Below are 13,738 nucleotides of genomic sequence, written 5' to 3'. Positions count from 1 at the left end.
ATTTTTTCAATTATAAGCCTAGTCCCAAGGATCACATTAATAGAAATGGCTACAATGGAAATTCATTGTGTTTTTCTTGTCAGATTTCTGGAAGCCTTGATGCTGTGAATAAATACTTGTGCATAACTTTAAGTGGTCCCACTGAGCTCCATGGCCCTTGCATGTGTCTGACTGCAATAGTCAATCTGTGCATTTTAGTGGTGTGCAGAAACTTCAGCCATGCCATTTTTTTCTGGGAGAGCCCTAAATATAAAAAAAGTAAATGCAACTTTACACAAAGCATGGTTTACTCCCCAAAGCTATAATTTTGTCCTTCAAGATAGTGACTTCACACCAAGCTCATGAATCAAGTCTGATAAAATTAGAATTAAAAAGGAGCATGTCTCCAAGAGAAATATGAGAAGTCATTTCAAGGATGACTTATGATAGCAGGATTATATTATATGTGGATTTGCAAAGGGTGTAATTAATGGACAAATTGAACTTCTGTGACTTTAATTATATTATGGGCTTTGGAAGAAACTGCCAGTCATACATCTGAACCCAGTGAAAATGTTTTCATATAACTGCACACAAAATATAGTACAACTTTGTTATTTTCTTTTACTTCCTTTCTGTCATCTTAATGATTACCCCTTACCTGTCCCTTACTCAGCTTAGTGCTGTCACAAGGAGACTGTGGAAAAGTGTGGCAGTATCCAGTCCTTCCCACTGGAGACACATGTTTGAGCATGACCTTCTCAGAGGATCCTAGAAAGTGAGTGGATTTTTTTTCAACCCAATCACCATGGTATTAAGAAGGACTAAAATGCTGCATATTAATGAGACAGTATGACAGGAAAAAAAATCTATGCCTCTGATTCCTTTGAAGGATTGTTCTGCAATCCTTCTAAGAGTTCCCATGTGCGTGTGCAATCAGTGGGTCTCATTTATGGCCCTTGTTACTTTCTAAAGGTTTAATTAAGTTGGTGCTTAGCACTGACTTATAAATCTATAAAAGCTGAAAGTGGTAAACTGATTGTTTGCTGCACCTGCCTTCCAAATATGTGTTAGTAATGAAAGCTGCTAATCAGCAGCTATATAAGCACTTGTAAAATATGGGCATTCCCTGGAAAAAAAGAGGGGGATGCAGGAAGGATCAAAATCAACAGAAATCTCTTGCAAGAGAAATGGACTTACATGTTCCCTTCACCGTCATACACCCATCTAGTGCTGCCAAGTCCTTCATAGTCTGAAGCCCAGTAATACAGGCATGCATTGATATGCAAGATAAACAGCAAGTATCCTGTTGTTCGAATGACCCTGTAAAAGTCAGCAGATTCCTGTAAACCAACTTAGATTTCCCCCTTCCTTTTAATATGGAACTAATTCCATTTTTTGAATCAATGGTGTTTACATTAAACATCTACTAAGTAATTCCTCACCTGCACTGATTATGAGGAAAAAAAAATAGCTGGCAGTTATGTATCTCATGTTTGTCTAAGGTCAAATAAATAGCTTTCCTAGAGTATTTGACACAGGGTACTTTTAAAATTATGGTTCTCTAAGGCCTACGTAATCTGCTTCTTTAACTAGCTATGAATATTTACAGAAATTTGAAGCTTTATTAGTGGGGCTGCAAGGTACAAATTAATGTCTTTGCTAGGCTGTTCAAGATATCCTTTAAACTTGTGAACCAAAGCCAAGAAGTATCTGAGGTCAGAAATGAACTACTTTACAAGGGCTGTGCTAGGAAGCCTGCATAGATCTGTTAAATAGTGTGATTTAGTGGCTACAGCAGAAGTTATATCATTCCTAATCCCAGTTCTTATGCTTGTGGCCAGTTCTTTGAAGAACACCAATGATGAACTGCTTAAGAACCAAGCAGCTTTCTGCTTAATACAACAATGATCTCATTGTGTATTTTCTGTTCAGTGCATGGAGATAAAAAGAAAGATCTCCTGGATTTTGCTCTCTGTTCAAATATTCGTGCAGGCAGGGAATAAATTAGCAGGACAAGTACAGCACTTGCCTAAACACAGGAAGGGTAGCCCATCACCAGTTTATCTGCTGCAGGTAGAATTCAGTGCAGTTTGCAGTGCATAGTACTGAATGCATGGGTCTCAGCAGCATCACTGACAGCTGAGAGATCTTCCAAACTTGCCATAACCTTGTCTGTGAACTGTTTAGTAAGATCCAAAATTCTTCCTGTCAGTGCAGTAGGTGAGAACATAGTGCAGTAGAGTACAGTTACAGTCACTATTTGAGATCTGTGCTGAATTGATTCTCATTCCAAGTTTAGTCAATGCAATGGAGCATCAAGTTTCTGTGTACATGAGGTTCATGGTGAGAGCATACTTGAAGAAAAATGTTGACACAAGCTCAAGCTCATAACTCTTATTAAGTACAAATAAACAGTTACTGAATATTTGGCACTGCTATTAGCAACACAAAGTAAACATTCTTTAGGTCTTTAATTAAAAAAAAACTTCTTTCTGATATTTCAGATCAGTTAAATTTTGGCAGGAGCCTCAGTTTGGTGAACATTTTGCTTGAACCAGGCCAGCTGAGCTGAGCTGGATTTCATATGTGAGTGAAGTTTTGCATTTATTATATTAATGATTACAATAAAATGGGATATTAAAAAAATCTTAAACTGAACAGTTAAATATGTATCATGTTCCACCCAGTGCTTCACTGACAACTTATGAAACCAAATGGAATGTATTCTGTGCCAAGCATTGCGTGCTACTAGAGTTTAATAAGCACATACCTGTAGATGTATGCTTTGTCCAGAACAGCTTCCAAACGATCATTAAACTCAAAGAATGTGTTATGCTAGATGGAAAATAAACAAAAGTAATCCAATCACTGTTCTTAAGTATGCATCTTTTTATAATAATACTGACATTAATTCACATACACATTTTAAAAATAGTGGAGGGTTTTTTTTTTCAGTAGTCCTTCTTTAAACAGGTGAACTGCAAAGCAGAGATGAAAATGGAATTAATGTTCTCTTAGGTGTTGAGTGTACTATTAATCTCATTATGGAAAGCACAGACTGCTTCTACCTTCTCAAACACACATGATTGCTTGGGCAACTTGATCAGAGAGAATTCCACACTTAAAAATCCCTTTTTTGTGTCAGTGAAATTCCAGTGATTGACAAATAACTGATCATATATATCAACAACTGTATACGAGATGATTCCATGTAGAGTGTCAGTTGCCCTATTGAATTCTTGCTGTTAAATACTTGTAGTTTACTTGTAGCTGTAGCCATCAATATCCACATGTAGCTCATTTCTTTGTTTCTGTTCAGTACATCTCTTTGCCTAATACGAGATAGTATTTAACTTCTCATTCTTTAATACTGCTTTGGTTCTGATTTATGCAGGGCTCAGTTTTTGTTGAGAACTAAAGTGAGGAGCACCCTTGTTTTATTCAGTGTTCCTGTGTTTCCTTTCAGCTTTGAATGTCAGTTCTAGAGGGCTGTTGTCTAACCCCTCCTCAGTCCTTTCGTTAAAGAACTCTAGGTATCTTTGGACTTGATAGTGATAGTTTATGTTTATTAAATATACTGGTTATTGTTTCTCTTGTCCTTAAAATTCCTTCCTTTCCTGTTAATTGCCTGACATTGCCGACAGAAGGGGGGAAATATGGGAAAATACTGGCAGCAATTAATGTTTGGTTTTTTTTACTTTGAAAACTAAGCAAGCAATTTAAGATCCATCTAATTTAAATAATAGGTAGAAACTTGTCTTAATCACAAAACACCTTTTGAAAGCAGGAAACAGAAGAAAAACAAGAGAATAAGAGAATAAGGCTCCTTTTGACTGGACTGTATCATGTATCTTTGGTGGATTTCTTTACTGATGTTTTAGTTTATCCTGAGTATATTTTCCGACTTTTATATTTTGTATTTTTAAATATTATAAACGACTTTTCACTGGGTTGTAAAAACGTTTATATGTGCACTGCCATCCATCACTAACAAAGATCTTACCTTTAGCATCCTGTTTGCTCTAAACGCTGGGTTAAATCCGAAGAAGAAGTATAAAACATCAAAAGGCAATACGGATACCACATCAAGCTGTCGAAGGGCAGAGAGGTCAATTTAAACTTCACAATAATCATAATGCATTTATTTCAAAAACCTGTTTGGAGTGAGTGTAATATTTAAACAGCATGCTAAGTCCATAACTTCCTAAGCACTGACAGGGAAGATGATTTGTTTGAAAGCACCAACAGCTTTGCCCTGCCCTGCTTTTATGTCCCCTATGCCTGAGATTTTAATCTGTTTCATGGGGGTTATTAACAGTTTCTCAGGAATTTGATTGCTAATACATTCTGTTATTTCAGTGATAGTTCTGGCAAGGCTGTAAAGGTAGGTGGCTGGTGAGCAGAGGTGGATTGTGCACTCCACAGGCATTTCTTGGAAATCCTATGGCTTTTAAAACCAGGCTGCTTAAGGCAGTGAATTAGGCTCCTTGCTTGCAACCCACAGAAGCTGTGTATTCCAAACAACATATTCATCATATGATGACACAATTGGCTTTTTTATGCTGTTGGTTATATTGTTTGTTTTTATAGATACTGTCTTTTGCTATATTTGGATGCTTCTTTTTTGCCTATCAGCAGAATTTTCAGCGTCTCACTGCAGTCCATCAACTATGTAATTTGCCTTTTTATCTGTCTACTTTATTAATTTCAAGAGAATTGTAGTGTTAAGAAAAACGTTGGCAAACTTGTCTTTGCCTTTTTAAAGATTCTGTGACACCGTGCTCTGTTGATATAATTTGAAAACAAAAGAGAGATGTGGAATTGTAGGCTTCATATCATTGTAATCAGAATTGTCTTTGCTCTGAGAGATGCAAATAATGTTGGCAGCAAAAAGCCTGCAGCACTGACATTTCCTTCTAGCAAAGTAAGTTGAAGCTAATACCTGAACTCTCTGGAAAAAAAGTAACTTAACACACACCAAAAAAAATTGATTGTGAACAAACAGCCCTTTTTGCCCTTTTTGGCCTCCCTCAGACATATGTCAAAAAGGAAGAAAAAAATTAGTCAGAAGTGCTTTAATATCTGTAACTGTTAATTAGTAGTTAATCATAGGGAGGAGTCCCAGGTTATATCTATACCTTGCCTGTGGTGGGAAAACTTAGCTCATTAATTTCTGCAGAAATAAAGAGCACTATATACACTGCATGAACTTCAGTTTAAAGCATACATATCTGCATGGTTCTCTTGCTGTGAGTATGACTCTGTCCTACTCACTTACCTGTGTAGCCTATGTCCTGCACTTTTGAATAGCTCAATCTCAAATATTTAAGTAACGGTACCACAGACACCAAAACAAGATTAAGCCTGAATCAGGGCAGGTACAAAAGTGTTTACAGAAGAGAAGGGAGCAATAACTGAGATATCAGAGATGTGGTCTTAGCATCACAGAGCTGTGTGTGCATCAGGAATTCAATAACTACCAGTTCTGTGTTGGCAGAACCAATATTTAGGAACAAAATGAACAGTTTTCTTAAATGCATCTTTATTTTTAAAATGTATAATGAACATTAAACGTCTTAGTTTGAATTTTTGTCATGTGAGTACCATAAGGTTCCTCATAAGAGTTCACTCAATACTGTTATCATCTAACTTCTAAACTTACGTTGTTTAATTAATCTCTGGCAAGCTGTTCTATTGCCTTTCAGTATGTGTGTGTGTGTATGACCTCATCCAGATTCATCAAAGCAGATTTTTATTAATTCTGTTTTATTAATCAGAATTAATACTTATTTTTCTGATTTAAAACACTGTTCAAGAGGATGGCAATCTTCAGCTGGTAGGCACTGACATGCCATCAAGCCACTCTTTTCTGGTGCTGTTCTAAAATCAACAATGATTTTAAGTGAATGAAAATAAATCCTGTGAAATCCAACAACAGAACTTATATTTTGACATCAGTAGCATGAGGTCTACTTACCCGAAACTTCAGAGAGCTGTAGTAGAATTTCCTCATTTCCACTTTGTCTGACTAGTGTGTTAACAAAAGGAGAAAAAGGTACAGTCAAGAACAGAAAGTTAACAATGAGCTTCTGCAACCTGGTAATAATAATTCTCTTTTGATAATGGGGACAATGACAGTTACATTACTAGTGGTCTAAAAGCATGGATGGAGAAATACCTGTAGGAAGAAACAGTACTTTTAGTAGACCAGATATTATTTGACCTACTTGAAAAAATCAAGCTTGGAGTTTGATTTTTTTCTAAGTTTGGTTGTTGGTCTAGCAAAGTATGCCACATTCTTCCTACAATCTTCTCTGTCAAAACACATAGATTAGCTGGTGCTTGACCTACTCCCCTTCAGTTGCACAGCTAAACCTCCATTTGGCTTTAGCAGTTCCAAGCAAAATGCGAAGAACGTTTATGATAGTGGTGTACAAAATTAGCACTGTGAAAACTAACATTAGTATGCTAGCATTGTTAACATTATAGTAATCAACACTGCATTCATTGGAAATTACTAGGCTTTTTTTTTAATTGCTCTCCATGGAAACTGATGCTAATAACTTAATAAGAAAGGGTAATCACAAGCATCTAAAGAAATGTATCTATTATTAGACTTTCTGTATTTATAACAGGAGCATTTTAAAAATAACTTTGTACTGAACAGAGGAGATCAGGCAGTAAATAATTTCTTTGCACACTAAAATCTCTGAATTGTGCATTTTCTTCAAGGAAAAGGTGAAGTTTCTTATGCTGGAGTTTTAGCTGTGTGTTCATAAACCCTGGGTTTTGTAGGATTTAGAAGCAGTTGGTAGTTAAGGAATATCTTGGCACATAAAATTTTGTTACACAGCACTGCATTTAATAGCAAACTATATATCCAAAAGAAGTGTGGCCAGCAGATCAAGAGAGGTGATTCTGCTGCTTTGCTATGCTCTGGTAACACCTTAGCTTGAGTACTCAACACAAGAAGGCCATGGACCTGATCAGTCATGTAATCACTGATTCCAGTGAAGCTGCCTGTTGTGGAGGGCATATAGGCCTGAAAATAGACTCATTCATGCCTTGTCTTGCCTTGACATGTTTTTTGTTTGCCCACACCAGAGGTAAACACATAAAGTAAACACAAAGGGGCACAACAGACCTGTTGCCATAAAATCTGGCCTGCCCAGGGCCCCTGATTGTGTAACGTGGTTGTATAAGCCCACAGGCCCACCTCATGTTTACCAGGTGCTAGGCCCATGATATCCCCATATCTGGGAGGTCCAGGCTTGTGGCTTTTGCTTATTATGGTAAGGCATGGCTAACTGCCAATCTGATTGGTCATTTTGGTGGCCAAGGGGCCATTAATCTCAGCCCGCATTTGATAAATAGAGGTACACAGGTAAACAAAGTGCTCGCTCGCTCTCATTATCCTGCTTAGACTCACCAGCACTGCTTTTTGCTTATGCCTTCTTATGCTTGCCTGCCTGAAGCCTCACCTGCAGTGCTCTCCTGCAGTGCATCTACTTTTTTCTACAGAGACAGAGTCCCCCATGTGCTCCCAGTCAGTCATGCACAGTTGCGCACCACTGTGGTGAGTTACCAAGACTAGACCCTGTATTGCCTGCCTCTACGGAGCTCAGTCTCCCATGCAGCCCTGCACCCTATTGCACGCCCGCTGCCTTATCACTGCCAGGTAAGCTCTACTGCTGCCGAGTTGCCAGGAGCAGACCCTGAATTGTCTGCCCGTGATTGGCCTGTACGGTCAGCGTTGACATCGTGCTGAGACTGCACGACATCCTGCCTCTGCATCTGAAGGTCCTGCCTGAGAATCCCTGGACAGAGCATCGAGAAGAAGCCAGGAGAATAAGGTGAGAGACTGTCTAATTTCCCCTGAAGCTGGGAGAATTCCAGCCTTGATGTCCATGGGTAGAGTTCCCTGAAGATTGGACATTAATATAGGCTGTGACATAGCCCAGGAGGGTGATTGATAATTGATCAGAATTTGTGAGTAAATGCTTTAATGCCTCTGTAATTTTCTATTGCCTTCTGCCACAGAGCAGAAAGAGCTTTGGCCCATCTACTGGGCAAACCGCATATTGACCCCAAGCGGCATTTGAGCTGTGGGGAAAATCCTCTCTCTTGTTTGTAGTTTGACTGTTTGCTAGTTATTAACAAGTTACTGTTTGGTATTGTTCCTAGAATGTCTTTCATAACCATGTAAGATCCAAAATAATATTAAAATTCAGTGCTTGGGGGTGGCAAGAGTTCAGAATATTAAGGTTAATAAATGATATATTTTTATAGGATATCAGCTGGCACCAATTAATTTCTCCCCTGCACCGCAATTGGCGTAGGCGGCAGAATCCCCTCTGCGACACTGCCCCAGTTTACTCATGGTGAGAAAGAGCTTGGTGCCTCTTCTGATTGTTCCTATCTGTTACTTTCAAATCTGTTTTTTCATTTTAAGACTGTAATTGGTGAATATGTTTCCTTCATTCAAAATAAGATAACAGAAAGTCAGTGAGGGAGGATGTAGGCACCCTTTGATGAAAAAGTCAGGTGTATTTGACATGGTAGAAAGAAGTGTCAGATTAGAGGTAACTTCTATAATGTACTTTAGCACACAACCATTACCAATGAAAAAACAACATCCAATACTTACTATTATATCTCCACCTCTTAAAAACTGCACTCGGGGCTGGAAAACAAGTAAGTCACACAGGTAGCAGATATCACAGATGATATCTATGGTAATCCAGTATATCGTGTTACTGGGTGTTTGGTATGGGAACACAAAGCGAAGAGGAATAAACCAGCAATTCCAGTTATAGGCGATTGTCACGAGCATCAGCCATGCTACGTAGCGGCGATCTGAAAGAAACAACATTGAGTTTAAAAGTATAAACTTTGAATGCTTTCTTCTTATTTTAGACACATTTATTCTGCTGCAGCCTCTGGGAATGTTTCTGCCTACCGCTCCCCCTTTTCCAATGGCACAGGCTGCTAAAATGATATAGGTTGGAACTAGGAGTGACACAGAGAATTTTCAAAAGGGTAGAAAGATTGGTTGATGAGAGCATGTAGACTTCAATGCAGCTGAAGAAACTCAATGTATTTTGTGTGCTTCTGGTGCATATTACAAGTCACTAAAGAATTATTTGGCTTAAGTGTATGGGAGAACTTCTAGGTCCAGAATTGGAAGACGGGTTTTAATTGCAGCTTGTTTGCATACCACCTTTATGACTGTTGTCACTTTTCATGTCTTTTCTCTGTTTGGAATAAATGTTTGCAGGGCAGGATTTAGGTGTGTCACTCTTAGTTGCAAACTGGAATGTGGATCTTACGGTGGTTCAGGGGTGCTGTGTGTTGCTTAGGTCGCTCCAATATGCCTTTACCCCTTCTATTGCATAGCATTTGATTTACCTGTGTATGAGTCTATGCTTTCTGGTAGCTTCAGGTACTCCTTGTATTTTTTCAGTGGAGGTTTTTTGAATTTACAGCACAGCATATCACAGTAGTGATCCTCCTCTGGCTTTGCTTCTGATGCTTCTTTTTTTTCTTCTTTTTTTTCTTCTTTTGGTGGGGGTGGAGGCTTCTTTTTTGGTGCTAGTCACACAGAATGTCGCAAAGGGTGACATTTTAATAATAGCTCAACTACTACACTATCTTTGACCACTGCCCATACTAATACCATAAAAGGCTGGCAAGAAATAAGATAAATAATATTTAAGCATTCATTATTGCAACTGGGCTTTTCTTCTTGCAAGACGGTTGCAAACAATGCATGCAGTTGGAATGGAGACAACTGTGACATGGGATGACTTCTTCCCTCTCCTGAGACTTGGTACACAAGATGCAGCAGGTGAAACTAATGGGAATCAATGAGTTTGTATATTTCTAAGCTTACAAAAAGTCACCTCTTTGAACCATCTTTCATCTTTGGCTGGACAAATGTGTCCCTGCATTTATCCCATTAATTCTGGTGACTTGACCTCTGAATAGTCTTATCAGTAAATCAGCAAACTGTATCTGTAATGATTTAGGAAATAAATGTTTAGAGGCTCTACAAAGAGAACAAAGGAGGTAAATGGGCAAAGAAATAATTTTCTAAAAAAGAAACTATTTTATCAGCTGATATAGTATATAACACTTCAGCCACTATTTTTTACAGCTTATTAGAAAACAGGCAAGCAACATACATCTCAGAATACCAGAGTACAAAATAATCACATTTAGTTCTTTGTGAAAAGGAAAAAAATATTTTTTCCTCCTAAAGAGAAAAAATACCATATTTCTCTTAATGTATTGTATTTTGTCAAAAGTCAGTGTTTAATTTCAGATGAGTTTGCTCTATTCAGAGCATGCAGTGAGAGAGTCCTCAGTGTGTATGGAAGATTGTTGCCATAGCTAAATTTTATTTGCTTTTACACAGCAATTCTAATGTCAAAGTGACTACTCATAGGATACCTATGATTCTTCATGTGTTTCAAATCTGTCTTTATGAATAAACATATCTAGGAGCTATTTTAGACTATAAAACACATTGAGTTTGCTTCCCTCCCCCTCACCCCCCCAAATTCTTCAATGATTTGGTTCAAAGAGAGCTAATCCTTAAACACCTGGCTTACTGGCTTACTGTAGCTAATATAGATAAACTGATTTCAGTGGGCACAAAATGATCCATTTTAGTAGATAAACATGTTACACTTGCTTGCAAGTTTTATCACAGTAGTTTCTGTTCCTACAAACTAATTTTCATCTTCTAACAAATGCACAGCTATTTCTAGAGTCACTTACAAGCTGTAGGACTGCCTTCAGGGGAGGACAGCACTGGATCAGTTAGCTTTTCCTTATAGGCTTCTGACCTTGCCCGGATTTTTTTGGCAAATTCTTTAAGTTGAGCTTCAGCATACTCATTGATTTGTACATTTGAAGGTGCTGGGTTCTGTGTGCTTATTGGGGAAAAGAAAAACAAAAAGAAAAAGGAAAAAAAGCTTAATATGCTAGGAAGCAGTGGAAGGAAGTCATACATTAGGACTGGATCCTTGCTGGCCACACTGCTCATTCACATCATTAATTCACAGTAAGTAGACACTTAAAGTTAGTGTTTTTTTTATGCCAGCGGCAATCTACACAATATTTCATGCAGAGGAGATTGGGGTACTCTGTGCTCTGTACAGCCCATGACACAAGTGTTTTCTCACTGCTGCTTTTCACTAAGTTCTGTTGTGTCTATATGTAAGGCTTAGAACTTATGCATTCACTAAGATGCAAGGCATGCTTTTCACATCTGCACATAAAAATAGCCCTGTTATTATATAAGGATACTCCAGTGATGACAAAACATAACTGAGTTAAAGACTGCTGTGCAGGTGAGGGAGAAGAGGCTATGCTTATCTTATTTCTAATATTGTGAAAATTGATTTCATCTAGGTTTTGTCATGGGTATTAGGTAGAAAAAGCAACTGCTCTCCTAAGTTGAAAAAAAAAACACTGGTGTTTTTGCTGAAGTTTCTTCTGTTTCCACTAAGAGTTTATTCAGGGTCATGAAATTCCAACACTTGCAGCCTTTCTTTAAAGACCATTTATTTTCACACACCTGTGAACTCACATACTGCACTGAAATGAATGCTTTTAAGTGAGATCTATGCCTGCTGCATAGTCAGTTAGAAGATCTAGGTGAGAGTGTGATTCTTGATCAACTCTTTTGGGTTTATTCATACTCAGAATTTATTCCTCAGTTGTTTGCTGCTGTCTGCAGTGGGGGGCATGCATGGAACTTGAGATATTTCCTCTGTATCCTAGACTCAACTCTTCTCATTTGGTGTCACAAATTGCTGTTAGAGATGTTTGAAAGTGGTGCAGGGCAGCTGAATGCTTCCTCCCACATAAGTCACAGCTGCCACCTCCGTACTGAATCCCTGCCATCTACACCCAATACAAGGAGCAGAGCATTGTTCTTTCCTTCTTAACAGCTTTTCTTCTTTGCCCCAAATACTATGGGAATGTAAATGCTACATCGAGAGAAGAGGCAGAAAAGAGCAAAGTATTTCTGAAATTTCCAGATTCTTGTGAAGACCTTTCTAAAGATTAGTAGAAGGAAAGTGATATGACAGCACCTCGGGTAGGGAGAACATGGAAAACACTGGAAAGTGATCTTTGAATAAACATCATGACTGCTTGAGACTGAAACCTACTTTGAAGTTCCTGACAGAAGGAGCTGTAGCTAAAAAAAAAGACTGTCAGAGTGGGATGTGGGTAGCCTTTTGAGAAGCACAGTTTTCTGGAGATACAACATGTATCATGGTGCTCAAGGAGATATAGTTTAAGGATGTGAAAATTCTTGAGAAATGGGATAAAATGGAGATAAGCAGAAGTCTGGGAGTAAGTTCTTATTATTCCTCTAATTTAGGTCCTCTGTGGTGTTCATTTCCTAAAACTCAACAGACAGAAGCTTAATCAAACAGTTCTGATATACTTGATAATCTCATCACAATTCCTTTTGTGTCACACATTCCCTGTGCTCAGGACATCTGCAGTGCAATGAAATCCTCTCTTGTTTAGAGCTAACATGTCACAATTAGTTTTTCAGCTTCTATATAAAGAATTTGTAATCACTCCTGCTTTTTGCTGTTGCTGTATTTGCTCAGGGCATTGACTAACTTACAGTAAAATATGCTTATCACAAGTGTCATGCTCAAAGCCCTTTCTGTCTGCTTTCTAGGGATAAGATATAAATTGGTTGTGATTTTCTTGTTACTTAATAGCCTTCTCAATAACAGTTAAAGTCTCTTCTATCATGAATTTGATGCTTTATCAATGCAATGTAGTCGAAAGGAACCATGTTATTTGGTGCTGATTAGACACTGTGTGAATTTGTTTGAAGTTATTTGGTCACTCTTGATGAGAAATTGATTTTCCTTGCCCTGCTTGTCATTGGGTTTGCATTGTCTCCTTTCCTATTATTCTCTAGTAATGGTTACTTTAAATTTTCTCTGGTTAATACAGATGGAAGAAGCTCCACATTGAACACTGCTAATTTGAAGATGTGTATCATATTTGCCATCCAATTCCTGTGAGAGCTCAGCAGAAGCTGGTAACTCTTCTCCATGGTGGGGAGGAGAAGCAGGCCAAGCCAGGCCTTGCCACCAGGGCATTTCCCACTGCCCCTGGCAGGGAGCAGCACAGGCCCAGGGGAAGCTGTGGCTGCAGGTCAGGGCCTGTCCCAGCTGAGGAATTGCTGGTTGGGTCCAAGCTTGAGAGGCAGGGCTGACATTTTTGCTGGGACCAAGCACCACTGCAGCCTGGAATTGGCACCTTTTTGTGTGGATTCAGTCCAAAAGTTGGCCAGGTCCCCAAAACCTCCTGTAGGCCTGTGACAGCTCTCGAATTATGCTCTGTGGAAGCTCTAGTACTGCCCAGTCTGGAGAGTAAATCCTCAGGTGAGCCATTTTGGTAACTGTCCTTAGTACTTCATATGATTTTTGACTGCTACTATGGAGTTTATTTTAAATTATGTGTGCAGTAATAAGACAAGGAACAATGGAGACAAACTTGAATGTAGAAGGTTTCACCTCAACATGAGGAGAAACTTCTTTACAGTGGGGGTGACAGAGCACTGGAACTGGCTGCCCAGAGAGGTTGCAGAGTCTCCTTCTTCTGAAGTCTTTCAAAACCTTCCTGGATGCATCCCTGTGCAGAGTACCCTAGGGGATCCTGCTTTTGGCAGGAGAGTTGGACTTGATCTCTGGAAGTCCCTTCTGACCTCTAA

At 38.7% G+C, this 13,738-nt stretch overlaps 1 protein-coding gene across 1 annotated transcript in view; it reads right to left on the bottom strand.

Annotated features, from left to right (window-relative positions):
- Window positions 1-13,738, bottom strand: part of CNGB3 (cyclic nucleotide gated channel subunit beta 3) — a 54,655-nt gene that overhangs the window by 21,645 nt on the left and 19,272 nt on the right. The window contains exons 4-10 of the mRNA XM_064154348.1: window positions 10,765-10,919; window positions 9,391-9,573; window positions 8,630-8,838; window positions 5,960-6,010; window positions 3,986-4,072; window positions 2,753-2,817; window positions 1,180-1,302 (exon numbers count right to left, since the gene is read on the bottom strand). Of these exons, the coding sequence (XP_064010418.1) occupies window positions 1,180-1,302; window positions 2,753-2,817; window positions 3,986-4,072; window positions 5,960-6,010; window positions 8,630-8,838; window positions 9,391-9,573; window positions 10,765-10,919 (873 nt within the window). The remainder of the gene's footprint in view (window positions 1-1,179; window positions 1,303-2,752; window positions 2,818-3,985; window positions 4,073-5,959; window positions 6,011-8,629; window positions 8,839-9,390; window positions 9,574-10,764; window positions 10,920-13,738) is intronic.

The sequence above is a fragment of the Pogoniulus pusillus genome, chromosome 14, assembly GCF_015220805.1.
Source record: "Pogoniulus pusillus isolate bPogPus1 chromosome 14, bPogPus1.pri, whole genome shotgun sequence".
NCBI classification, from domain to species: domain Eukaryota; kingdom Metazoa; phylum Chordata; class Aves; order Piciformes; family Lybiidae; genus Pogoniulus; species Pogoniulus pusillus.
This window is presented reverse-complemented; position numbering and strand designations above follow the sequence as displayed.